We start from the raw sequence: 25,082 nt of genomic DNA, 5'->3' as shown, positions 1-25,082 counted from the left end.
AAACAAATAAATGCTCACAAATAAAGTAAAAAGTTACATAATCTAAAAAAAACATAACTAGTATTGAAACGGACTAAAAACATCTTTGGGTGGAATAGATTTACATAATAACTCCATAACCAAGGTTTTCATCCAACAACTGTTAATCCCTACAGATTTACGTGCTTCTACTTTCAACCTGTAATATGTCCTTTTATGCTGCATTTTATTGTGGTTTCCAGGAATAGTTTATTCCATGTCGTGTGACTGATGCTCTTTCAATGTTCTTTCAATATTCTTTCACATTGCTTTGTATTAGAGTTGTGCTTGTCTTTCTCTATCATTTTTTGGAATTCATCTTATGGATTTGAAAAGGGTTTGCTGTGTTTCATCAGTGCTTCTTCAATGTATTTATCTTCATCTTAAGTATTGTCTCCTCACAATTACGAAAGACTTAGGTGTATTTAGGTTATTGGTTCATATTTTATTTTATTTTTTATATAAAACTTATGCTAGGCATCACTATGATCCTTGGCATCTCAGCCTAGGCTGACACCCCAGGGAAATCTATCATTTGCTATCACATGGAAATATCATTAAAAACAAAAAGAAAACAAAGAACTCATGGGGGGATCCAACCAAAGATTGGTGGTTCATATTATTGTAGCGTGTAATTATATTTGCATACTACTTTTTTTGGTTACCAATTCAGGATATTTGAATTCTACTATTACACTTATGTGCTATTTATTGTTTTAGTGATGGATTTTTTGATCCATTATATATTATTATTCACTTGCTTTTTATTGTTCCCATGCATGTCAGTGGTTCAATAACTTGCATCCAGGGAGAATGCTTACAGTGAGAGATCTCATTTCTTGGGTTGACTTTTTCATTACAATGGAAACAAGCTTAGGATCAGAGAATGCAGTTCTTCATGGAGTATTTCTTGTTTTGCTTGATGGCTTAAGTCTAGGTATGACCTGTTTGTTTATGATTTTTTGTTTAATCTACTTCCCTTATTTTTTATGTAATATCTGTTTTTGTTTTTAAATCTTATATCAGTTACCTATTTATATGTCCTGGGTAAAAGGCCCAAACAAGTGAAATGTGCATGTTGAGAAGTTTGGCACCTTGATATTGGCTCTTTGCCACTTGGGGCTTTAGTATGTTCCCCGTATTGGAATGTTGTGTTAAGAATTTTGCTATCAGAATCTTTTGGTTGGATTGCATACAGAAATTAAGTTCAGTTTTTGGGCTTGATTCTGTTATTATGTTTCCAGATTTAATATTTGTTATGACGGTTGTGGTGGTAGTGGTAGTGATAAGGATGGTAGGGTAGTGCTAATTTTTTAATCCTTAACTCATCATTTTTCGAATATTACCACTCAAGTATATTTTTTTGGAGTAAAATGTCATTTTTATATGTATTTTTTTTTTGCATAATTACGTTTTGTTATCATCATGTTGGTAAAATGTGGAAAGCATGATATAATAAAGTGTGTGGAAAAAAATTTAGAGGTAACTGTGTAAAATGAAAAACTTAATGGTAAAATGAGCAAAAGTAATACTTGGGAGGTCAAATTTGTAAAATGATAATTACTGAATGGTAAAATGTGGATTTAAACCTTTATATTATTGTCTTGTGTCATGAACCAACATTGTTTAAGGATTAAAGCTGTTAGGTTAATAGAACTGTGTATTAAATATCGTTTTTGTATTGCACAAAGCTTCATTTATGAGCTCCCAAAGTTCGTGAAGCAGAAAACCATTCAAACACATTGTAAAATTTTAAATTTGGATTCTCTGCTGGGTTTCAAATTACGCTGCTGGGCACTGATTTTGATGTTTAAAAATGTATTAAAAAGATTTTTGAAGTACCAACATCAATGTATTTTTAATGCTGGAATTTTGCAGAAAAAATTTTGCGTAGACATATTTATTGACAGTTGCTAAACTTTTACCAGGGACAGGACTTTCCAAAAGGGATGCTGCAGAGCTAAGGGAGAGATGTCTTTCCTTTCTTTTACAAAAGCTAATGGTATGTTTCTCCCCTTTTTGTTCGTCATTTATACGATGAAAATGAGTGCATTTTATATTTATTACTATTCGAAATAGCTTAGTGTATGTGTCAGCTTTTTATAATGTTCTACAAAATCTAAGAGTAGGTGTCGGCCTTATATAATGTTTTATCATAATTTATCTTGAAATTGAATAACACAACATTATCCAGCTACCAATCTTATGGTAAGAGTAATTTTTATGGAAATATAGCAAGCTTAACTAAGTATAGCGGAGATAGAGATCAGGTTGTCTAATAGCTAAGTAGATTCACGGTAATCTCTTAGAATTCAATTGTTTTCAAAGATGCATAACTATGAGTATTTCTATGATCAGTCCATATAAGTAAGTTGATAGAAAGCTAGTCTGTTACAGCAGCTATAAAAAATGTAAAGTAGCAGAAAATACAAATTGGACATATAATGCGCAAGTATCTGTAACACATTTGTTTAAATTTCTATTATGAGGCAGTCAGTTATTACCCAGTTTTGTGAAGTTCTTATGACTGCTTCTATATTTATGGTTTTATGGTGTAATTTGTTTGTTGAATGCTTACATTTGTAATTTTAATGTTAGCTCCAAATGAAAAAAGTTGTAAATGTTGACCGGCCTATTCTAACAGGTTGATGAAAGTAATTTATTATATTCAAAGCTTTCAAGAATCGGAAACTACGGTTGGGGTGAATTTGGTTCTGTTATGGATGTGCCACACAGTAATAATACGCAACATGATGATTTATTTGGCATTGATCCATTCTATATCAATAAAGGTAATGATAATGTGGTGCAGCAATTCTGTTATCTGATTTGGTTTTGTAAAAATATTTATATATTTATATACAGTCATCTATCAATTGGGGTTTTTCCACCTGAAATAGTTGTAATTTGTAAAGGACAAAGTGGTGTTATTAGCTAATAAATAATTGTCTCTTGTGTTTATGTTACATTTCTTTGTTTTATGCATGTAGGTATTGACATTGTTGAGGATGGTGGGTTTGAATTCATGGCGCCTACTACTTGCAGGAATGCCTTGAGAGTTTTGCGGGCTATGCAGCTTCCAAAGCCTGGTATGTTACTTCATTATTTAAATCATGTCTGAAAATTTGAATTTTGTTTAATTGTGTCTGAAGTTTCATATTTAAATGATTGTGCGTATGCAGTTTTACTAGAAGGTAGCCCAGGTGTAGGGAAAACTAGTTTAATCATTGCCTTGGGAAACTTTTCTGGGCATAAAGTGGTACGAATAAACTTTTCAGAGCAGGTCAGTAATTAGTCTTGGTTGACACTTTGTTTTTTATAATAATTTGTTCAACTTCATTTGTCATCTTAGTTATTATTAGTAAGCTTTTCTATTATGTATGTATTTCTGGTGCAGACTGATATGATGGATCTGTTAGGGTCTGATTTACCAGTTGAAAGTGATGAGGGAATGAAGTTTTCTTGGTCTGATGGGATACTATTGCAGGTTGATTGTCTTATACTGTAGCATATCATGTTCATATCTGCTTTTGGTATGTTTTTAATTTGCAACTGAAATTTGCAGGCACTGAAGGAAGGCTGTTGGGTTTTGCTGGACGAACTTAATCTTGCTCCACAATCTGTTTTAGAAGTATTTTACTCATCAATCTCAATCTCCATTTGTTCCTTTTCTGTACCTTCTTTGGTTTAGCACAGTTTTCTTTGTGACAGGGTTTGAATGCTATTCTGGACCACAGAGCTGAGGTGTTTATACCAGAGTTGGGAAATACTTTTAAATGTCCACCATCATTTAGAGTTTTTGCGTGCCAGAATCCATCACATCAAGGTGGTGGCCGAAAAGGCCTTCCAAAGTCATTCCTAAATCGATTTACAAAGGTATGCTGATGGTATGTTTTTCTTGTATTTATTTTGGGCCTATGAAAGTTGAAACATAGATATGTTCAAGCAAGCAAACCTGTGGAATCTAAAGTCCAAAAGCCTGTGTAGTACTTTGAATCATGTATAATTGAAAGAGACTCTAATTATGTTTCGTTTTGCTGTGTTTAATAAAGGTGTCCTGTTTCAGAATATTTTTCCTCTTTTTTCAAATAATATTGTCATTCAAATATTTTCTTTTGAACTCAACATGCAAGATTTATCAAATCTGTCTTTTTGGTTGTTGATACAGGTATATGTTGACGAGTTAGTTCAGGAAGACTATCTATCCATCTGTGAATCAAAATTTCCGACCATCCCTCAATCTTTACTCTCAAAGTTAGTCTTATTCAATAAAAGGATGCACGAAGACACCACAGTAAATCAAAAGTTTGCCAAGGATGGCTTCCCATGGGAGTTCAATCTTCGTGATATATTTCGGTCTTGTGAGATAATTCAAGGTTCTATCATCCATATTCCTTTCAAACTAAATTGAATCTCGTTTTTTTCATTGCCTCTTTTTATTTCTAGAGTTCCTAAGAGAGTCACTCCCTTTCTTATGCTGATAATGCCTTATTTTCAATTTAGGTGCACCGAAGCACTCTGGATTATATTCCTTCTTGAACATTGTTTATATTCAGAGAATGCGTACAGCAGCTGATCGCAAGGAAGTCTTACAAGTTTTCAAGGAGGTATTTGAGGTGACGCCATATATAAATCTATATCCCCGTGTTCAACTCAACTCGGAACATTTAATTGTGGGCAATGCTACTATAAAGAGGAATCATGTCCAATTAACTACATCCTCAAGCAAACAGCTCCTGATGCTGCCTGAAATTCGACAGAGTTTGGAAGCTGCTGCTCAATGTGTAGAGCATCAATGGTTATGTATATTGACTGGGCCATCATGCTCTGGGAAAACTTCACTGATAAGATTACTAGCTAACCTAACAGGCAATGTGCTGAATGAAATTAATCTTTCATCTGCAACAGATATATCTGAACTATTGGGATCTTTTGAACAGTATGATGCCTTGCGTAATTTTTTCAATGTAGTTCATCAAATTGAGCGCTATGTAAATGAGTTCATTAGCTTGCAACTGGAGGCTTCGAAGGATGCAATTTTCAGGGAAACAGATTTCTATACCAGATGGATTGCTTTCCTCTCTGGCTTTAAATTTGACAGCTTGTCATCTTCTGCTACAAATTATCTTGAAAACCAGAAGAAAATAGTATCTTCCCTTAGTTTGTTCATTGAACAACTGAAGTTGCAGATTGAAAAAAGTTCTCTTCCTCTATCCTACTCTTTACAGGAACTTGATTTTGCATTGAAGACCGTTTTAAAGATGAAAGCAGATGATAAAAATAGGGTTGTTTCAACCAAATTTGAATGGGTTACAGGACTGTTGATCAAGGCTATTGAGCAAGGGGAATGGATTGTGTTGGAGAATGCAAATCTATGTAACCCCACGGTATATGATGCCTTGCAAGTTCATGCATTTAAAAGCTTATTATGCTTGAATAAGATTTTATTTAATCCCTGTAGTTCGGATATGTGTGAACTATGTTAATGGACTAATCTCTCTTTGCTCTCTTTTGCTGAATGTTTTAATGTCACACTCATGTGGCTCATTAAACTTGCACATCATCCATGTTTTATTTCTAATCTATTTGTGTCTTGAACTCAATTTGTAATAGTTTTCCCCAAATGAACTAAATTAGAAGCTTTTAGATGACGTGTTTTTCTTGTTTAATTTTTCTAAAGTTTGGCAGGCAAGATCTGCATAGTGATTTATCGTCTTTAATCACCTGAATTGTTTAATTTTTCTACTAAAGGTTTTCAGCTGTAAAAATATTGTCTTTACTCACCATAGTGATTTTTACATATTTTTTTTTAGGTCCTCGATAGAATTAACTCATTGGTGGAACCTAGTGGATCGATCACGGTGAACGAGCGTGGAGCTGTTGATGGAAAACCATTGGTTATTCATCCACACCCTAATTTCCGCATGTTCCTCACAGTGAATCCGCATTATGGTGAAGTTTCTCGAGCGATGCGTAATAGGGGAGTTGAAATATTTATGCTCCAGCCATATTGGGCATTAGATGATATAAGTGGATACAATGCTGAGGACATTGAACTCAAAGATGTCAGGAGGTTTATTGTTTTATCGGGAATTCCGATTGCTCAATTGGTTGATTCAATGGCTACAGCCCACATTTATGCTAAAAAGGAAGGTTTGAAGCTTAATGATCGCATTACATATCTTGAACTCTCACATTGGGTTCATCTGTTTCTGCAGCTTCTTAGGAATGGTTGTTGTCCTATTTGGAGTCTACAAATAAGTTGGGAGCATATATATCTCTCCTCATTGGGTGCTGAGGGAGAGAAAATAGTCAATTTAGCCAAAACTGAATATTTATCAGTACCTAATTTTTCTGGGTATGATGTTTTGACTGTGTGTCCTTTGAGTTTGCCTGGAGGATGGCCATTGCCACTCAGTTTAAGGGATTTTGTATATTACTCAAAAGAAGCTTCTGTCAAACAGAACTGCATGTATCTGGAATCACTGGGAACTCAGATTGCATCTCATCAATATCAAATTTCTCGTAAGAGACACTCAACAGCTTCTTTGCTAACTCCCAGTAAACAAGTGAGGGCGTATATGATGGATTTGATGACATTACGTGAACTTATGTATCCTAAGGCTTCAAATGTGAAAATTTCTGACTATGAAAGGGAGTACAAATTTGATTCTGAGTTGACAAATAAGATGCTATTATTTGCTGCCAATTGGACAATTGAACAAGCTACTGAAAGTGATTTAAAGTTCTATCTTCTAAGGTTTAAGTGGTTGAGTTCTCAAATGCAGCCTTTCTGCGAGTTCTTTAATGACTTTGTCATACTGATTGAACAGATGATGAAACATCCTATTTGGGAGTATATTTCATGCCGTGGCGAACTAGATGTTGATTTGCAGTTAATACCATTGTTGTCACTTGATATAGTTAATTTGGCTCCATCAAATAGCAAAACTAAATATCTCTCTAATGCTATTAGTTGCTTTGATCCTCTAATGCTAACATTCCAACAACGGAATATTGAGAGCCATCATAGTTTTGATGAAGAAGCCAGTTGCTTCATTCCACTTTTGAAGTCCCTTTATGTTTTGCAAGATGAAATACTTTACAAATTTGTTTCAGCATCTAAGCTAATTGAGGGTCAGTCATTTGATTATAAAATACAGTTATACTGTAATCTCATCGAGGACCATGTTTTATTTTGGCGATACTTTGTTTCTTTGAAGTTTGATCAGATGATAATTTCTTGGCACTCTTTGGTGAAAGGTGCTCAAAAGTTTATAGATATCTGTCCAGAAGCAGTTGGTGATTTTTTGGTAAGCTAAGAATAAAGTGTTGTCTATTTAGTGAGAAAGTGTTCATAGAACATGAAAATTATGACTGTTTGCATCCTAGATTTTGATTAAATTCTTTTAAGCTTAACTTGCTTTAAATCTCGGTGAATACACCCTTATTTTTTTCTCAGATATTTTGTTTAGTGTCACCAAAATATCTCTTTCATGTTTTGTATTACATTCTGACTATCTTTACTTGAACAGATGGAGAGCAAAAAATTGAAGAAGTTCTCATTTTCGGAAAAACCCTTACTATGGATTCATGGTGGTCACCCATTTATGCCCTCCTCTTCTGATTTACATGATCAACATCATCTGATTTTGAAATTTGTTGATACAATTTGGCCAAGAAAGACAGGAGCCAAATACCTAGGTTAGGATTTTAAAGTCCTCTTTTCTTATTTATTTCTAGGAAAATTTCATATGCACAATTCATGGTCAAGATATTCTCAATTTTGGAACATTTAACCCTTTAATGGTCAATTATTAATCAGATGGGAATATTTTTTCCAAGATTTTTTTTTTAACTTTTTTTGCATTTTATACATTTTATTTTTTTATATGTTCGTTCATTCTTAATTTTCTATTCAGAACATCCAGGAAATTTGAGCAGCCATCTTGTTGATGTTGTTGCATCATTTGATCATGATCTCCGCTTTCTCATTATGCAAGGTATATTATCGAGATCTTTCTTTCCCCTGGAACATTTTTTATTCAGGTATTAGAACACTAGTCACATTTTTTATTTGGATATAGAAAATTGGGAATCAAATGTTATCCTTTGGTTTTGTTCCCCTATATAATTTAATGATAGGCCAGTTTCAGTTGCATTTACCTTGTGAAATGAATTTCTTTGGGAATGAGAAGTTTTCTGTCAGTGTATATTTATGTTTGCATGATTGGTGTTTAGTCCCTTTTCTTGCAAGAGTAAGGCTGGGCACATTACCCTCTATAAACCTCACTAGATTGGATTCTTTTGTGCTGGACTGTGGCCTCCGTCCTTGCAATAGAACTTGAACTGGTGTTTTTTAGCATGTGATGTCTTCTAAAATTTATTCTATTAATTATGATATTGATAGTGAAAATTGGCTTATTTTCTTTGATTTTTATTCCTTCCTAATCAATGTGGACAATACTTATCTCCTTTGTTTTAAATGTTACTGAATCCATATTTATTTATATTTTATTTGTTCATGCTAGAAACAGTAATTTTGGCTCCTTATAATATTATTGTTTTCCTCCTTGCCCTTGACTTATGTTTTTAAACATTGGTTTAAAACTTTTTTAGTTTTTGTTCCCTGTACTGCCCTTCTACTTTCCAGCTTTTCCTTTTGGGTTAATTTTATTAGAATTTGATGTTTCTAGAATGCCTTCAATTTTTTTGCCTTTAATCCTGCTAAATGAAAGTCAACATATGAATATTTCAGGTTTAATTGCTTGTTGAGGGCAATGAATGTAATCATATTTACTGCTGTTTAATTGTTTATGAGGCTTGTTGGTGTATACTTATTATTTCTCTCTATTTTATAATCGTATAGATGTGTCAAACTCATCATTTTTAATGGTGAAATGGAGTCATGAGGATGGTATCCATAATTTTCAGAAGTTGGAGGAGACACATCAGGTTTGTACCTTTCATGATGGTATTGATATCTATAATGCCCACATTAATATTTGATTGTTAAAATTTTTCCACAGGTGTTGCTAAGAAGGTTTGAAAATGAAAAACAGAAGTTGCAGTTGAATTCAGGATCCAAAGACAGTTCATCTTTTGTTGAAAATTCAACTGCTTGTTGTTCATTTTCACGAGAAATGTTGTGCCAAAAATCTGCATTTGAGGCCTGGCAGGATACGTTCCCTCCCGTTGATTATACCAGTTTATTTTGGGACATGGAGTTACTGCAGAAACTTTCATCAATTCATCTGGATGATCTTGAAGGATCACACCAAGTAATATTCATCATAATTACCTATTTATTTATTGATCATAATTTGGATATACATTTGTATGGTTGCTTGGCTGTTCATGTTTGATTGTTTACTCAAGCTTTCCTCTTATGAATTGGGTTACTGTAAAAAAAATTTCTTTATCAATATTGAAAAGATTTTTTTTTTTTTTTGTAATAGACTGATGAGACTCTCAAGCTCAATAAATTTATGGTGAACCATGAAACTAAGGGGTCGAAAGTATATACTAGTAGATAAAGTGGAATGTGTGAGATAGCATCCTGTGGGTAGATAGGAGTCTGTTATGGTGAGTGGGTAAGGTGGGTGTATTGAAGGGGAAGCGGTGGGCAATCACTCAATTAAGTTAGTATGATTAATACACTGTTCAATACTACTGTTTGGGTTATGTTTCTATCAATAGCTCAAGGTTGCTACTGCTACACTTATTATTTTATGCCTCACATAATCTGGAATTTTAATTGCCATGTTTCTTTGATCCTGTTAATAGGCTGTGGGATGTCTATCAAACCTTTTAGACTTTGCTTTGAAATTTTCGTTGAGTTTCTCATCAAGGCCTCCTCAAATGTTTGTGCCACACCAGAAGATATTGTGGACCCTAAATGCATGGGCATCAGTGGATGCAGGTTAGTGTAAGGACTTGAACGAGTCCAGTTTTTCCTTTTCTTGGTTAATATGCTGATACTAAAATTCAAACTTATTTCTCTGTTTCTGTTTTTTGGGGAGTGATACAGTAAATTTGAAAATTGCAAGCTTTATTCTGGAGATGTGGTTTAAGTGGCATGAATCTATGTGGGTATGGTTCCCTAAATTTATTAAGGTATGCATCAAGTTAGAAAATTGTGAGCTTTCATATTTAGTTTTTCCTATTAATATGCTTTTTCACTTTTTTTTATGATATTTTTCCGTGCACAGAACTTTGTGAAGATTGATGGCTTTGGTACAACTGCACTTCCCCACATGCTCATTGAGCCTTTCAGTGCATCAACTGTGTTGCAGATCACGTGAGTTAATTATATATATTAATTACTGTATTCTTGTCATGTGCTATTGATGTTTTGAGTTAGTGGAGCTTCCAATAAACCAAGATTGTTAGTAGTTACTAAAGTCAATATTGGGGCCTAGTCACCCATAAGCTATCATGTTGTATATTGTTTGTAATATATACATGACACGGGGAAGAAACTTCTGCCTGAAATCTTGAACTTTTAAGTATTTATATCATAATTTCCAAACACCCAATTCCTGAAAATTAGGATAAGAGGAAAATATATCATTGCCTGGTAAGGATTGCAACCTGTGTAGTGATGCAGTATCATTCTTTCTATCGGTTAAAAATATTTCAAATAATAGAGCATACAGTCCTTATTTATGCTGCCCATTAATATTCCTCCATTTCCTTTTATATTTCCACTTAAAAAGCAATGTAGTTAGCTTTCTCGTTTGTGTTAAAATTAGTTTTATCCTATATATTTGACTACTATTATTTCTCATTTATAACAAGTCTGTAAAATATTTAAGAATCAGGTAGATATATTTTGACATCTACGCAGGTAGCAGATAGTTCTCTGTTTTGCATCTTAGTATTTTGTTGTATATGACTATAACTAATGTGAATGTTGAACATCTTGTTACTGAAAGTCTCATCCTTTGGATAACATTTTCAGGCAAAGCACACATGCCATCAAGGAATTTTGGATGCAATGTCTCAAGTGTAGAGTTACCTTGTTCAATCTGTGGCATTGTTCTCATCATGGAAAACATCTACCTAAATTTCTTTTATCCGCTGCTCGCTCTCTTTTTCAGCAGGTGAAATGATTGTTTTCTTTCTATTTCAAAGTCACTTGAGTATAAATTATTATACTGATTCATGCCTATGGTATGGTTAAGTGCAGATTATTTATGCACACAGAAAATCATTCGATGCGGATCAATTTGCTAGAATTAAATCTACTTTTTCTTCTTCTGAAAAGGATGCACTTACGGTATGCTTTAGACTTCTCATAAGTATATTATACCTGTATTTAAAAAGTCCGTGAACACTAATTATAATTGATTAAGAAATGCATAATAGTTATGTAAATTTCCCCCTTTCTGTGTGTATTTATGAATGTAAAATAATTCCCAAAACGTTTGGCTGAATTAAAAGAGAGAACCTTCATCAACAATTAACAGTTGCTATGTTTTACGGATTCTGTTTAAATGGTTATAATCTCCAAACATCAGTTTTATTATTCTCATTCCCGTGTTATCTAGGAAGAAAGCATCTATATTCTGAGCTCTCTTGTTGCTTCATCGAGACATCAAAGGATGAAAAACTCCGTTCAGAAGTTCATTGTTCCATTGCTTAGAGAACTGTATCTTCAGACTAATGCTTCCGGTAAATCTGCTAATTATTCTCCACTTTAATAAACATGTACAATAACTGACTGTTATTTTCATATGGCCATAAAAGTTGAGTAAATTATAAAAATTCTCTTAATACAGTATTCTGTTACATTGTAAATTCTTTATTATAACTGTGACCTGGGAGCAACAATTACCTATTATATATGTATCTTTATTCTTCTTGTTTAGAACGTTCTCTCTTATATTTATATTTCTCTTTTTTAATTGTCCCAGATTTCAATTTTACTATTGGTTGTGCATGGGCGCACATTGGAGCATTACGCATTCACCTATTGCTTAGCTGTAATGAAATTGATCCCGCCATGAAATACTATTGCAAGTACTCTCAGCTCATCGAAAAAATATCAACACTTGAACTTGAAATTCAGGTATTCTATAGAGATGTATAAATCAGTTGCGTGCCTTTGTTTTCTTGTGTATTGAACACGTGTTTGGTTAATATTTTATTACTTCTAGTACTTGTTTGATGATTTATACTATGGGTGAATTATTTTCTATTTACTGAATTCATTTAGGTGCGGAAAGAGTGTGGTTATTTTGCTGGACAGTTTTTGACACACGAGTCTGACAAAAGAAAAACACAGAGGTTGGAAAAGCTTCAGGCAGAGCGTCAGAAGCTGGAAAAAAAGGTTTCTAGATCCTTATGTTTTATTGTGTTTCTGGTTGGTTATATTTTTTTCATGTTTTATATGTAATTATTGGCTTGCATGATTACCATTTATGGACTGGGTGTCGAACGCTGCAAAGTCATTGTTGTTAGTTTTCTGTTTCAGTCTGATGGTTGCATTAAAAACTTACTACTTTATGCATCTGATTCTGTTAAGAAATAAACTGTAGTGATGAGTGATGCAACAAAAAAAACAGTGGAAAAAATGGTGATTTGAAATCGCCTATTGTGGTTCCCTCTAAAGGAAGCTTGGTTTTCTAGTCAAATTTCTTGTGGAAAAAAAGGTTGTTTCTTTAGACACTTTTATTATTGGCAGTTTCACATGTCAGTTTGTTTTGTTGTGATTTTAGTTGAACTTTGGCTGTGGTTCTACAAAACTCTATTGATATATTCTACACCTAAGTCAATTTTTGTGGCATCGATCTGATAAACCATGCAGTGTATGCTGGTCTTACCATCTGTATTTCATTATCTTTTTCAACTGCATATTAACACCCTGTACCCTCTTTCTGTTTCTATTTTCTAATTTAGAAAGTAATTTACATTTGATCTCTATCTACTTTGCTGCTCTCACCCTTTAAAGTGAATGATGAAAACTGATGACGGTTGTGTTGCCTTAGATTGTGTTTCGTGCTGAACCATGGAAATACAAGAAGTTAATGAATGAATGTGATGACTTTCTTAAACTCGTTGATGGTTTGGAAGCTTTGCTGAGTAGGAGCACTGCTGAGGAATTACAGCAGATTGTTGACCATGCTTGCAGCTGGCAGGTATTACTGCTCATCTATTTATGAATAAAAACTGGAACACATTTTGATGACTTATTTAAGCACTGTATATAACATTGGCGTAAATGTTGCAATGCTTAGAGTGCTTTTGTTCTTTTTAAAATTCTGAATAATTTAATTAATGCTAAATGCATATTGTAGTTTGAAAGAATTTTTAGAATGTATTAATAAAAAGGGCAGATGAAATTAACAGAACAGCCTAGAGAAGGTAGTTAACTAAGCAAATCTTACTCATCTCTCCTACCTGACTAAAAGAACCCCTGTGAAGTAACCTTTTTCTAGGCCCCAGGGAGTCTAAGAGAACTTCTGTAATGGCTTGACCATGGTAGCATATAGATTAGGTATCTGAATCTAGAGAAATCTATATTTCATGTCCTCTTGCCTGGTTTAGGATAATGTATAAAATTAACTATAGGTTATGTTAAAGCTTGTTCTTACTGAGTACTTAGGATCATTTTCATAGGTTATGGTTTGAAGAATATTTTATTCTTTAAAAATTTATGAACAGATTGACAAAAGGTGCAACAATGGGTATCTTTATTAAAAGTGTATAATCCTATGGCTGCTGATCTTTGTAGTGTCATCTGCAAACAATTCTAGGGTTTTGGGAGGGACATCTCATTATTGAAGTCACAACTGCTTTGGACAATGGAAGTTTGGACTTAATCGTTTCTTGTCCCATCATTGACTGTAAATTCTACCTTCTGCACACTGGGGGTTTCCATGAATGGATTTATAATAGTGCTACTACTCAATCAGAAAATCCACCATTCCTTTGTTCCTTTCGATGGAAAGGTGCATCTCGCATGTTTAACATGTATGTTCCTTCTAGGGATTGTGATTGTGACGTGTCATTGGTATGTCAAAGAAAGTGGACCATGTAGAGTGTATTCCCTATTCAATCATCTTATTTAAAGAATTATATCACTGATCGGGTGAACACAAAAGAAGGTAAGTGTTGGATTTTTCAATAGGGATTCATTGGGGAGATTCAACTACTATAAGATATGATCTAAACACATAATCCTTTATGTGTTTATCACAAAGGATTCGTACACATACCCACACTCACTCACACACACAGACATATAGGATGATAAGTCCTTCATAGATTTGGTGATGACTTTTTCGTTGGCATAGATTGAGAGAGAAATTTGGGGTGGCACCTATATCGACAGATGGTAGAAGTTTGCTTAGATGGTCTGCTCATTCACATAGAAGACTTATAGAAGGTTTGGTAAGGCCATGAAACCACATAAAGGGTAGGCTGATTACTGGAGGTAGGATGATCTACCATTTAGAGGTAGATTGTTTTTTTACAGTATAGGAGTGATTTAGGACACAACATTGTGGACCATCCATGAATTTAGAAGAGTCCAAATGAATTAAAATATTATACCATTGTGGATTAAAATTTCAATGCCTAAATATATACTTTGACTGGAGATATTGTACCACGCTTTTCCTTTGACTCCGCATTTGTGCTAAAGATTATCTGACATTCTAAAATTTTAATTTAGGGAACAACTATGCTCAACTGTTACCTGTATTTGGTAATGTTCCTGAGGTGTATGGATAGTTTAGCTCCCTATGGTGTTAGAACTTTAATTTTTACTTGGTGAGATGATGTACCTCCTTGTATTGTCTCTTAATTTTCTGGAGATAGATGTGGTCTCCCCCACATTTCAGATTCTTTTAGTGGGCTTTGGTTTGGACAGCCTACTTTTTGTATTTTTTTTCTATTAATTGTATTAAGAATGCTGCATGCAGCCTGTATAGTGATGCATTAGCATTCTTTCGTTTTGAATTAAATAAAGCATCTATTGTTTTCTGATTGGTATGAAAGTATGAAACTACACAGCTCACAGCTCCCAATTACTTTGATCCCTTGAACTACTTATTGTTTGGAAGTGAAGATACTTTCTGTTCAATATAGAAATATCAGAATAAAATATGATTTGATCCTTTCTTTTCAATATAGACAAAATAAAAGATACTCCTTTTTCATTGGCTAATCTGGAAATAACAAAATCATGTTTTTTGTTGAACTCATTACCCTTCTCTCATTCTTCTTTCTGGTTTTGAATTGCAGGAAACAGCTACATGTTTTATTGATCGATTAATGGATGAGTATGCTGCATATAGTGACATTATTCAACCAATTCAGGTTGCTGTGTATGAGATGAAATTCGGATTGTCACTGATTCTCTCAAGTACCCTGGAAAAAAAAATTTTGCATACACTTGGGGAGGAAAATATCAACGTGGTTACGGTAGGCTATTTCATGAGATTTGTTTTGCTGGGATTTTCTTTATATTTGTTTGGGAACTAACATGATGAGCATGACAGGAAATGATGTACACACTTATGCGCTTCCCTCAGGCTGCTTCATTTAAGTTGATTTCTGTTAAGCATGACATTGAGTTGGGCTTGCATCCTTCATACAGTTTTGACTCTTGTTTGGTAGATATGGATTTGATGGAAAGGCTTGTTACACTTTCAAGTGATGTTGCTGGTGATAAGATGGTATATATACTGTTGAATTAAGTTCCAAATTGTAATTCTAAAACAATATTTTGAATTGTGTAATTTCAGACTTTATTATTTTTATTTTATGGTTTGTATCTGAATCTTCACAAACAGGTATCTGTGGTGCAAAATAGAGCTGCTATCTATTGGAGTATTTTTGTTCAAATTGCACATCGTATTGGTAATGCTAAAATAATTGATGATAAATCTTACACGGTCAGTTTCTTTATTTTGGTTTTTCTGTTAACAAATTCATTTATATTTGCTTAAAATATTCTATATTTTCTGTTATTTGGTTTTCTCTGTTAACAAATTCATTTATATTTGCTTAAAACATTCTATATTTTCAGCTCTTGCACAAGATATTTGATGAGTTCGCCAAGCTTTGGTTGAGTACAAAAGCTTACACAAAGTCAAAGAGTGATTTTGATGCTCAACAGTACAAGTTTAGACCTCGAGCTTTTCAAATTGAGAGTGTTATTGATGTTGAATTACCACCACTTGCAAATACATTTTCCCCTGAGACATTTTTTGAATGGAAGGAATTTTCTTCTGATGAAAACTCTGCTGACAAAGTAATCTTTATATGAAATTTCAATGTTGTATTTGTTTTGTTGATTGCATCCTGTACGTGTTGGTTGTCTCAAATGAATTGTTTATTCAATCAGATGGTATCCTCTGAGGAATGTTTCGCATTGGATGAAGAATGGAAGCAGTTGGAAGAGTCTATCCTCAGCCATGTGGTTCTCATTCACAATCAGATATTTGGGTCTAGCGATCTAGTTCAGACCGTGAGTCTTTGGTCTCTGTCTTTTATAAATTCAAGTTAGAATATGGTTTCTGACTTGAAGTTTCCTAGTTGATGTATCTTGTTTATTATGTGTTTCATTGTGTAGCTGGTTAAAATAGGTCAGGCTAATTTTTTTTACTCTTTCGGTGTATCTTTGGTAAAGTGAGATTCAGAGTTTCATCATGTAGTAGTTCTATAAATTGAATTGCCCTAATTAAGCTATTAAGTAAAAAGCACATGCATATGTTTATATCTAATGTGCTCTGTCCTGCAAGTTCCCTGTGGGGCTCGATGACAGGTGGCAACATGCATCAAAATTTAAATCACATATTTGTAGAAGCTCTAAAGTATGTGATAATCAATTTTTCCGTAACGCTTAAGCTGTTGGACAAAAGCCCATGAATAGTTTTATTTTCTGTAATTAATGACACTATTGTTACGAGGTCTATCCACTAACAACCATGACTTAGGGAAGTTTTAAGCATAGCTAACAGCCATTACTAGTGCTGATTTGTTGTACATTTTAATTTTTTTTTATATTCCCTGTGGTTATACACTTCATTTTTTGTTCAGCCTGGAATATTTGAAGTTTCTGATGAAGATCGGATGCATTCCTTTACAAACTCATATTCTTTGGGCATTGATTTAATCAAAGGTAATGTCATCAATGCATTTTTTTTTTTATGAAAGGATTTAAACTGGACATTGCTAGTAACATCACGTGTTTTCCATTCTTTATCTTGTTTTCTCAGGTGTCCACTCCATAAATTTGCCCAGTTTAGATGCTAAACTCATGCCAGAACACTTATTTTATCTCTGTTTAGACTACAGAAAGAAGTACCTTCTGTCTCACAAATCTGCTACTAGATACAATTTCTATAAGGTGCGTAACTCCTTTTTATTTTTTGGAGCCTTTTATGTTTTTACCATTCTGTTTTCATGACTGTGTTTTCTTTACATTTTTTCTCGTGAAGGATTCAAATGCTCCTGAAATGGTACACATGTTGAAAGTACTTGGACCTCTCCAACAGCAGATTCTTCCTCATATAAATGAGTGGGAAGTTCATAATGATCTTCAGAAAATTTTGGATGTAATTGACATGCTCTTGACTCTCCCATCAGATACTCCTTTAGCGAAGGTAGTAATCATGTACCAAAATTGTGTATGTCATTTTATTTTCCTTCAATGAACATGATTACTAAAAGATTTTTTGAATGTACTCCCATTTCTCTTATCAAATATGGATTTATTTTTAGTTATATGCCCTTAGAAGTGTTTTACTGTTAACCCATGCTTCTTAAAATACAAAGAACATGTTTTTATTCATGACTTTACAGTTTTGTTTTAACTGTTCTCTCCTCTGTAGGCTTTTTCAGGGTTGCAGTTTTTACTTCACAAAGCTGAAGTGATGCAAGAAAATGGTTCAAAGTTCCCCCTTTCAAGTATGTATTTTCTTTTAAGAGATAAATTTGAAAATGTATTCTTTGGAATTACTAATTTTTTTGTGTGTGTTTATATGAATTGTAGATCAACTCAAATCTGTTAATGATCTGTTGTCATCATGGCAAAAGATGGAACTAAATTCTTGGCCTGCTTTGCTTGATGAGGTGATGGATCAGTATGAGAATAATGCAGCCAAAGTAAGTGACTTGGCTTTCCATTTTTAGTATTTTGTTATATAAAGAATGATAGAAAGAACAACTAAAGATCCTAACTATTGTGTTGCTTCAATCCATTTGCATCACAAATAACATCAAATCTTATTAATTCCATATCGTATGTAAAGCATTAGTTGTGCAACATAGAAAACATCAAATTTGTTATATAAAATAACTATTGAATTGAATAATTACGTGATACTACTCAGTACTCAGCTATTGGCGTTACATTTTTTTTTTAAATTATGTTTAATCTAGCTGTGGGAGATGGTGTGTACATAAGTTTGGGGTGTTTTCAAGATAATAGTATTAGCATTTTTTATCCTATTGTAATTCCAAATTTGGGGTGTTTCCAAATTCATCTGGTCAGATGTTAATTCTGTTCGCTATGTTGCGACAATTGCTGATCGAAAGGGTTTTTAAACAGTGGTAATGAAATACGGGTTTTTTTCACTGAATAGATCGTCTACACCAACATGTCATGATAAATAATATCATTAAATATGGTTAAATTAATTGGGATTTGCTTATATTTAAGTCTATGTAATATGATAACTTTTTTATTTACATTTAAGTGTAGAAAAAATTTAATATAGTTGACCCTAGTTTCAAAGTACTTATTATAAAATGTTAATAACTTTATTGTTTAAGATAAGTTGTGATTGGATACCATTATACTAAAAATATATAACTGCATCATCCAACCAAGTTCATCTTTCACTACATACCCAAAAGTACTAGAGGAAGGATATGGTGTCTGACTTGTTGCTCAATCTTCACTCCCCCATCTCCTTGATTTTGATTGTGTTTGATTGCTCTTTTTCTCTATATTTTTAAAGCTCAAAATTCTCTCCGAACATACCTTGAAGCAATTATAAAATCCCATGAGTCAAAAACATTATCTAACTCAAACTAGCACAGGAAGGAATTGTCTTGTAGAATTTGGAAGATTCAGGATATGCATTTAGCACCAAAGTTGTCTATTGAGCCAATAAAAGCATGATTTCTAATATTGAACAAAAAGTTACATGTTTTTATCAACTAAAGTTGCCTGACATTTTCATTAAAACATATTTATCTGTAGATTTTTCTTGGAATGCTCTTTGAATCATGAACCTGAGGGTTTTGTCAAGAGCTCAGTGTTTCTGTTTATTTTTTTTTTATGTGGGCCTTTGCCCCTGAATTTTTTTCACTGTCTTGGAAGTTGTTTGTTTCAAATTTTATTGCTTTTGTGCATGTTAGTTGGCAATGCCTCAGGGTGATGATTTATGCTAGCGTTGTGGATAATTACATCTTTTGCGGTCACTCCTCTTCTAGGAAAGTTCCCTTTTTGTCACACTTGTGTTATTGAACCTTTTTTGTGTGTTTCTGTTGTTATTTCTGCTCTTATACCAGTTCTTGGTCTCTGATTGGAGTGAAAATACCCAAAGTGGCCTCAGGCGGTTATCAATAGGTCGTTGTGTTTTGATGTTGGTGGATTCCTGGTGATGATTTTATGCTACCATTTGTAGATATAATTACGTCATTTGGGGTTACTCCTCTTTTAGGAAAAATTCCTTTTTTGTCACGCTTGTGTCATTGAACCTTTTTTGTGTTTTTCTGTTGGTATTTCTGCTCATGTACATCAGTTTTGGGTTTCTGATTGGAGTGAAAATACTAAAATTCTCGTATCTTGTTTGAGATCTAAGATTGAAGATTGTTTGTTTAGACCATTACTTCTTTTCTCAGTGTGAATTTCTCTAAACTTGGATAAATAATTTTATTTGTATAAATAAATTAATATATTATTCATCTTGTATCTAAACCTTCTGCATTATGTTCATTCAACTATCTGCTATGCTACTACAGTGTTTGTAGGGTTTGCCACTCCATGTGTGATCCATGTTGATGACATTGACTCCAAGTCCATCATTATGTTGTTGATTGTCTTATTTCCTTCCAATGACTCCTTTAATGAAAGCAATGATCGACATCTTGCATTTTTTTAATTTTCTTTATGGGATGTTTGTCACTTGTATGTACTTGGGAAATAGATTTTCTTTTTTGTTTATCTCAATATTTTTGTTCAATGTAAGAGTACCACTCATTGTTTCTTGATTTTGTTGCAGTTGTGGTTTCCTCTGTACTCTGTGCTTCTACCGAACTCTTGTGAAATATCAATTATCCAAAGGCATGTTACAAGATTAAATTCATTCTGTTTGCAGCTTCATCTTTTAGATTTTTTTACATGTTTTTGTGGAGTTTGTTTTAATTATGGTTTTGGATTTTGCAGTCTTGAGGACTTCATACATACATCCAGCATTGGGGAATTCAAGAAACGTCTTCAGCTTCTTTTTTCTTTCCTTGGTCAAAATCATATCAGTGCATCTTTGAAAATTAATTCCAGGTATAATTTGTTTCTTTCTTGAAAACAAAAGGAAGAAAAGTCATCTAAGTCAGTAGAATATTTCACTTAATATTTTCAATTCCATCAAACAAAATATAGTTGTTTTTGTTCTTTTGACATGTCATATTTTGATGTGGTGGAATCTATAGCATTAAATGTAGGACATATGCTAGCTTATTTTAAAATTTAATCTGAAATCCTTTCCTTATTATTAAACCCTGCAGTTCTTATCAGTTGGAGCAGTCAACATTCTTGTACAATATCTTTGGATTTTATGTGCAGTTCTTACCCATGTAAGTTCCTTTTACTTACTGTTTCTTCCATTTTTTGTCTATTTTTTTCTCGGCCTTAATGCCTATCAAATTGTGCGCTGACTGCAGAGTATTGAAGTACATTGATGCTAGTAGGAAAGAGGTTGGTATTGAACTAAATAAACTAGTGAAACTATGTCGGTGGGAGGATGGCAAGAGTCATTTGTCATTTGAAAGCATGAAAAAGAGTCGACAGAAGCTTAGAAAGCTTATACAAAAATATACTGTAAGTTTCAGGCTGTCTATTTGATTATGCAAAAGCAAATTTGAACATGTGCAACTTTTTTTTTCCGTTTTTCACTAATCCTTCTTAATGGTGTTAATTTCATTCATCAATTATTTGATTACAACATTCATAAGCTACACATACTTTATCGGCTTCTTTATAGGGTTTTTTTGATTTCCACATTTTTAAAATCACATACCGCTAGAAATAGGTGAGCATTGTGATACACTTAATTAGACTTGATTGGTTGGATTAAATGTTCTTGCTGATCACATATGGACCTTAGTGATGTACTGGTAGTTGTCGATATGTTGTCATACTAAATACTGTTATTCCTGAGATATTTTTTTCCAACTACTTTGCGCGTGCTTGGTACATGCATCATAATCTTTTTGGTATTCAATGTATTTCAATTCAAGTTATTTTTCTCTTTGAGAAATAGTAAGGGTTTGAGAGGAACTGCACATAATGTTCTTTGTGATGGGAGCATGGTTTGAGTATATTCACACTACAGCTTTGCAAAGAACGATTTGTTGCATATACAGAGGCATGGAAAGACACTTTTAGCAAAAATCAATGGCCTTTTCTCCTGTTGTCTCTTGTGTGTTGTTTCCTTGTTGTAATTATCTTGTGTTAATATAATGTTGTACTACTTGAAACCAAATTGGAATATCTAATGGGACTTTGGTGGATCTTCTAACATCTAATGTGTTATGAATACAAAGTTGTAGAATATTTTTGTATCTGAAAGGGCGTAGACACTAGCAATTCATTTTCCTCATTGGAACTTTTCTATTCCCAGCCTTTTATTTGGGCAAACTTTTAGTTTTTTTGCCTTGCTATCCGTCACCTTGATTTTTCTTGTCTGTACTCACTAAAATTTGTAAATGCTTCTTGAAATATGATATTGATATTTTGCTCTCTTTTGTTATTGGTGAAGGATGTCTTGCAACAACCCGTGTCTATTTTCCTTAACCTAGAAGGTGCACAAAGAGGAGGAAAAACACAATCTTTTCATAATCATAAGCCCATTTATGATGTTACGAGCAAGGGTTTGGTTGATGGTTCTTTTGATTTGTCATTGTTCAGTGAAAACAGGTTATATTCGGATGCGTACACAGTATAGCTTAATCTTTTATAATTTGAGTTGTTTTAACAGTGTTTTTCTTGGTGTAGGTTCATGTGGTTTGACAACTTTGGCAGGGAATTAGACAGTGCTTTGCAGAACTTGTTACTTAAGAAAACATCAGTATTGGATATTATTCCTTTACATCAGAAAGGTGTTGAAAGTTCCTCCTTCTCCCTTGTTTTATTATCCTGTTCTTTTTTATGTTCCTTGTACTTTTGTCTTGTTTTCTTGTTCAGAAATATTGAAACTTAGTAATCTGTGCAGAAATTCAAAGCATATTTAGACCATGTGATTCCCAGCGTACACTTGACCTGAAAGGATGGAAAGCTGTGTGGCATATGATTGAAAATATATATACCACAGCAGTTGACTATGGTAATCTTTGGAAGGAAGATAAAAAGGGTCAAGGGAAGAGAAGAGCTTTGTCTGAGCTTCTTAAGCTTCTAGAAAGCAATGGACTGTCTCGACACAAGTCAGCTTATACAGCAGTATGAAACTTGGCTGTTTATTTTCATGAATGTCCAGATTACTTAATAAAATTATCTAATAAAATCCCATTTTCAATTTTTCCTTTGTTTTATTTGAACTAATATACAGGACCAGCATAAAACTTGGTGGTTCCTTCAGCTTTCTGGGAACATATCGTATTTACTCCTAACAAGTAGTAGATTACAGTGTGTAACCCCAGGAATTCCTGAAGTTGAAAGTAAGAGTAGTGCCGAAGAATGTTTGCTTATGGAGTGGAAAACTGCCATTGATTATTACTACAAGAGTGTTGTGTCTGTGCTGCTTATGCAGCAGATGTGCCTCAATCCGCACAAAGATATAACTCTAGAACAGGTGAAATGACTTGTTCAAATTACTTGTAGTGTAAGATTCATTTGGTTTTCATATGCGTGTTATTTTTTTCTTATTTTTACTTTGCATTATATAGTGTCTTCCACCCTGCTACTTTTGTGCAGGGATTATTTATTTAATAATTGAATTTTTCATATTTGCCCACATGTTTCTTTGACTTCTGAGTCATATAATATCTTTGGTTTCTGTAGGTTGACAGTTCTAGTTCTTTCCTCAATCAACTTATTCAGATACAACAAAAGCAACTAACTGCTGCCAGTGCATTCAACAAGCAATTGGAATGCTTTAGAGAACGTGTTTCTACTCTGGGGAAAATGTTTTCATTTTCCTCCTCCACTGATAACGAAAGAAATTATATTTGTTCTATTATTCCAAAACAGTATGCTACTTATAGGTGCATGTGGCAACAAAAAGTAAGCATTGTTACTAAAATTTTATTTGGACATCTGATTTTGGTTGTATTTTAAATATTTGTATGAATTCTTTTTTCTTGATCATGCAGCAATTGTTTGATACTCTGTATGCTACATCACGAGAAGAATTGCTTTTACTGAGAGTATTAGAAAGTAGCCATTTAAACACATGCAATAGAGCCAGACCCTTGGTCAGTCGGATGATTGCTTTCATTGAAGAATTTTTACCGTTGTTCTGTAAATCAAAGGTGCATATGTTGGTTTTTTGTTGTAGATTTCTTTGAATTTGCAGTAGTACCAATTCTCTTCTCTGATTCATGAAAACATGATTACAGGAATCATTGGATTGTTACCTAATTGGGAAGTCCAAAGCTGTGACTCCAGTGACTTCTTCCTTGCATCCTTGCATTGTTACTCAGGAAATGGAGCTGCTGGTTTCTGAAAACTTCAAGACCATTTGGGATTTTAAGGATCATTTTCTTGAACTGCAGGAGAAAGATTTGGATAGGAGCACAGTTAGAGAAGTTCTGATCCAACATTTTCTAGAAATAACTGACAAGGTACTTGGTATTTTGACTTATCCTTGTTAAACCTAGTATTTTGAAATTGAAAATTGGGGATTAAAAGATGTTTTCTTCAGGCAAAATTAATCGAGGATGAGTTTACAACAGCAAAACAGGGAAATTTTGATCAAGTAGATCTATCTGGAGATAGATTTTGTGAAAGAAACTCTGTGGAGCTTAATGCCAGGTTCAATGAAGCCCTTATGTCTACATATCAGCATCTTGCATCTGTATTGCAGAGTTTATGTTTGCCAAGCAATATTCCTATGGTTGATGAGTCCATGGAAAAAATTGTTTCATGGGAATCACTATTTGAGTCATTTGTTACAAATCTTAGCTTGGACACATTATGTGAGGATCTTTTCAAAGTTGTTTCTTCTGGGGTAAGCTTTTCTCTTTGCATGTTTTTTAGTACACTTTGTTGCTGTATAATTAGTTTGACAATACCTTTGCTGTGTAGGAGATGTTAGTGAATTGTTGTGACGATAAAATCAGCAGTTTTTCATCTGTTGGAGCCCATTTTAAAAGCCTACATATGTTCATGGATCAATTACTAAACTTTGGTGATGAACTCATGAAAAATTTCTTAGCCATGCACAGATCAGTAAGGCTTAATACTCTCCTCATTCTGTATATAAGCTCATTTTATTTCTATGATATTCTGTTGATCAGTTGACATATTCTCTATTTAGACAATATATCATTTTCTATTTTAAGTTGGATGGTTGTATGTCATTTTGCAGGTATCTGTAACAACTCATGTTATTGCAAATGTTTTAGCTTCTTTATTTTCAAAAGGTTTTGGAATATCTCCCGCTGAAGACCAGGAAGACGATGGAACTCTTGATACCACTGGAGATTCAAGTGGTACAGGCATGGGAGAGGGTGTCGGATTAAAGGATGTCAGTGATCAGATTGCTGACGAAGATCAGTTGATGGGAACAAGTGAACAGGTAAGCTATTACTTATATATTTTGCTGATTTTTAAGATTCTTGTCAGAGTTCTGTTATTTATATAATGTATCGGTGTCAATACTGCA

General features: G+C 33.6%; 1 protein-coding gene across 1 annotated transcript in view; it reads left to right on the top strand.

Annotated features, from left to right (window-relative positions):
- LOC114166203 (midasin) overlaps positions 1–25,082 on the top strand; it is a 50,572-nt gene that overhangs the window by 22,362 nt on the left and 3,128 nt on the right. Inside the window, exons 24-71 of the mRNA XM_028050895.1 lie at positions 805–955; positions 1,947–2,020; positions 2,663–2,810; positions 3,009–3,107; positions 3,201–3,301; positions 3,416–3,505; positions 3,584–3,649; positions 3,730–3,894; positions 4,187–4,394; positions 4,522–5,405; positions 5,832–7,331; positions 7,554–7,722; positions 7,941–8,021; positions 8,888–8,973; positions 9,048–9,299; positions 9,805–9,940; positions 10,049–10,134; positions 10,230–10,318; positions 10,982–11,123; positions 11,210–11,299; positions 11,571–11,694; positions 11,937–12,091; positions 12,239–12,352; positions 13,011–13,160; positions 15,271–15,450; positions 15,528–15,704; positions 15,822–15,923; positions 16,058–16,282; positions 16,376–16,498; positions 17,071–17,152; positions 17,250–17,380; positions 17,472–17,636; positions 17,865–17,940; positions 18,026–18,138; positions 20,265–20,326; positions 20,429–20,542; positions 20,767–20,835; positions 20,923–21,079; positions 22,020–22,177; positions 22,256–22,359; positions 22,473–22,696; positions 22,806–23,048; positions 23,258–23,479; positions 23,569–23,727; positions 23,815–24,039; positions 24,120–24,425; positions 24,503–24,646; positions 24,786–24,995. Of these exons, the coding sequence (XP_027906696.1) occupies positions 805–955; positions 1,947–2,020; positions 2,663–2,810; positions 3,009–3,107; positions 3,201–3,301; positions 3,416–3,505; positions 3,584–3,649; positions 3,730–3,894; positions 4,187–4,394; positions 4,522–5,405; positions 5,832–7,331; positions 7,554–7,722; positions 7,941–8,021; positions 8,888–8,973; positions 9,048–9,299; positions 9,805–9,940; positions 10,049–10,134; positions 10,230–10,318; positions 10,982–11,123; positions 11,210–11,299; positions 11,571–11,694; positions 11,937–12,091; positions 12,239–12,352; positions 13,011–13,160; positions 15,271–15,450; positions 15,528–15,704; positions 15,822–15,923; positions 16,058–16,282; positions 16,376–16,498; positions 17,071–17,152; positions 17,250–17,380; positions 17,472–17,636; positions 17,865–17,940; positions 18,026–18,138; positions 20,265–20,326; positions 20,429–20,542; positions 20,767–20,835; positions 20,923–21,079; positions 22,020–22,177; positions 22,256–22,359; positions 22,473–22,696; positions 22,806–23,048; positions 23,258–23,479; positions 23,569–23,727; positions 23,815–24,039; positions 24,120–24,425; positions 24,503–24,646; positions 24,786–24,995 (8,931 nt within the window). The remainder of the gene's footprint in view (positions 1–804; positions 956–1,946; positions 2,021–2,662; positions 2,811–3,008; positions 3,108–3,200; positions 3,302–3,415; positions 3,506–3,583; positions 3,650–3,729; positions 3,895–4,186; positions 4,395–4,521; positions 5,406–5,831; positions 7,332–7,553; positions 7,723–7,940; positions 8,022–8,887; positions 8,974–9,047; positions 9,300–9,804; positions 9,941–10,048; positions 10,135–10,229; positions 10,319–10,981; positions 11,124–11,209; positions 11,300–11,570; positions 11,695–11,936; positions 12,092–12,238; positions 12,353–13,010; positions 13,161–15,270; positions 15,451–15,527; positions 15,705–15,821; positions 15,924–16,057; positions 16,283–16,375; positions 16,499–17,070; positions 17,153–17,249; positions 17,381–17,471; positions 17,637–17,864; positions 17,941–18,025; positions 18,139–20,264; positions 20,327–20,428; positions 20,543–20,766; positions 20,836–20,922; positions 21,080–22,019; positions 22,178–22,255; positions 22,360–22,472; positions 22,697–22,805; positions 23,049–23,257; positions 23,480–23,568; positions 23,728–23,814; positions 24,040–24,119; positions 24,426–24,502; positions 24,647–24,785; positions 24,996–25,082) is intronic.

This window comes from Vigna unguiculata, chromosome 10, assembly GCF_004118075.2.
Source record: "Vigna unguiculata cultivar IT97K-499-35 chromosome 10, ASM411807v1, whole genome shotgun sequence".
NCBI lineage: Eukaryota > Viridiplantae > Streptophyta > Magnoliopsida > Fabales > Fabaceae > Vigna > Vigna unguiculata.
The sequence above is the reverse complement of the archived record's forward strand: the minus strand, read 5'-3'. Positions and strand labels throughout refer to the sequence as shown.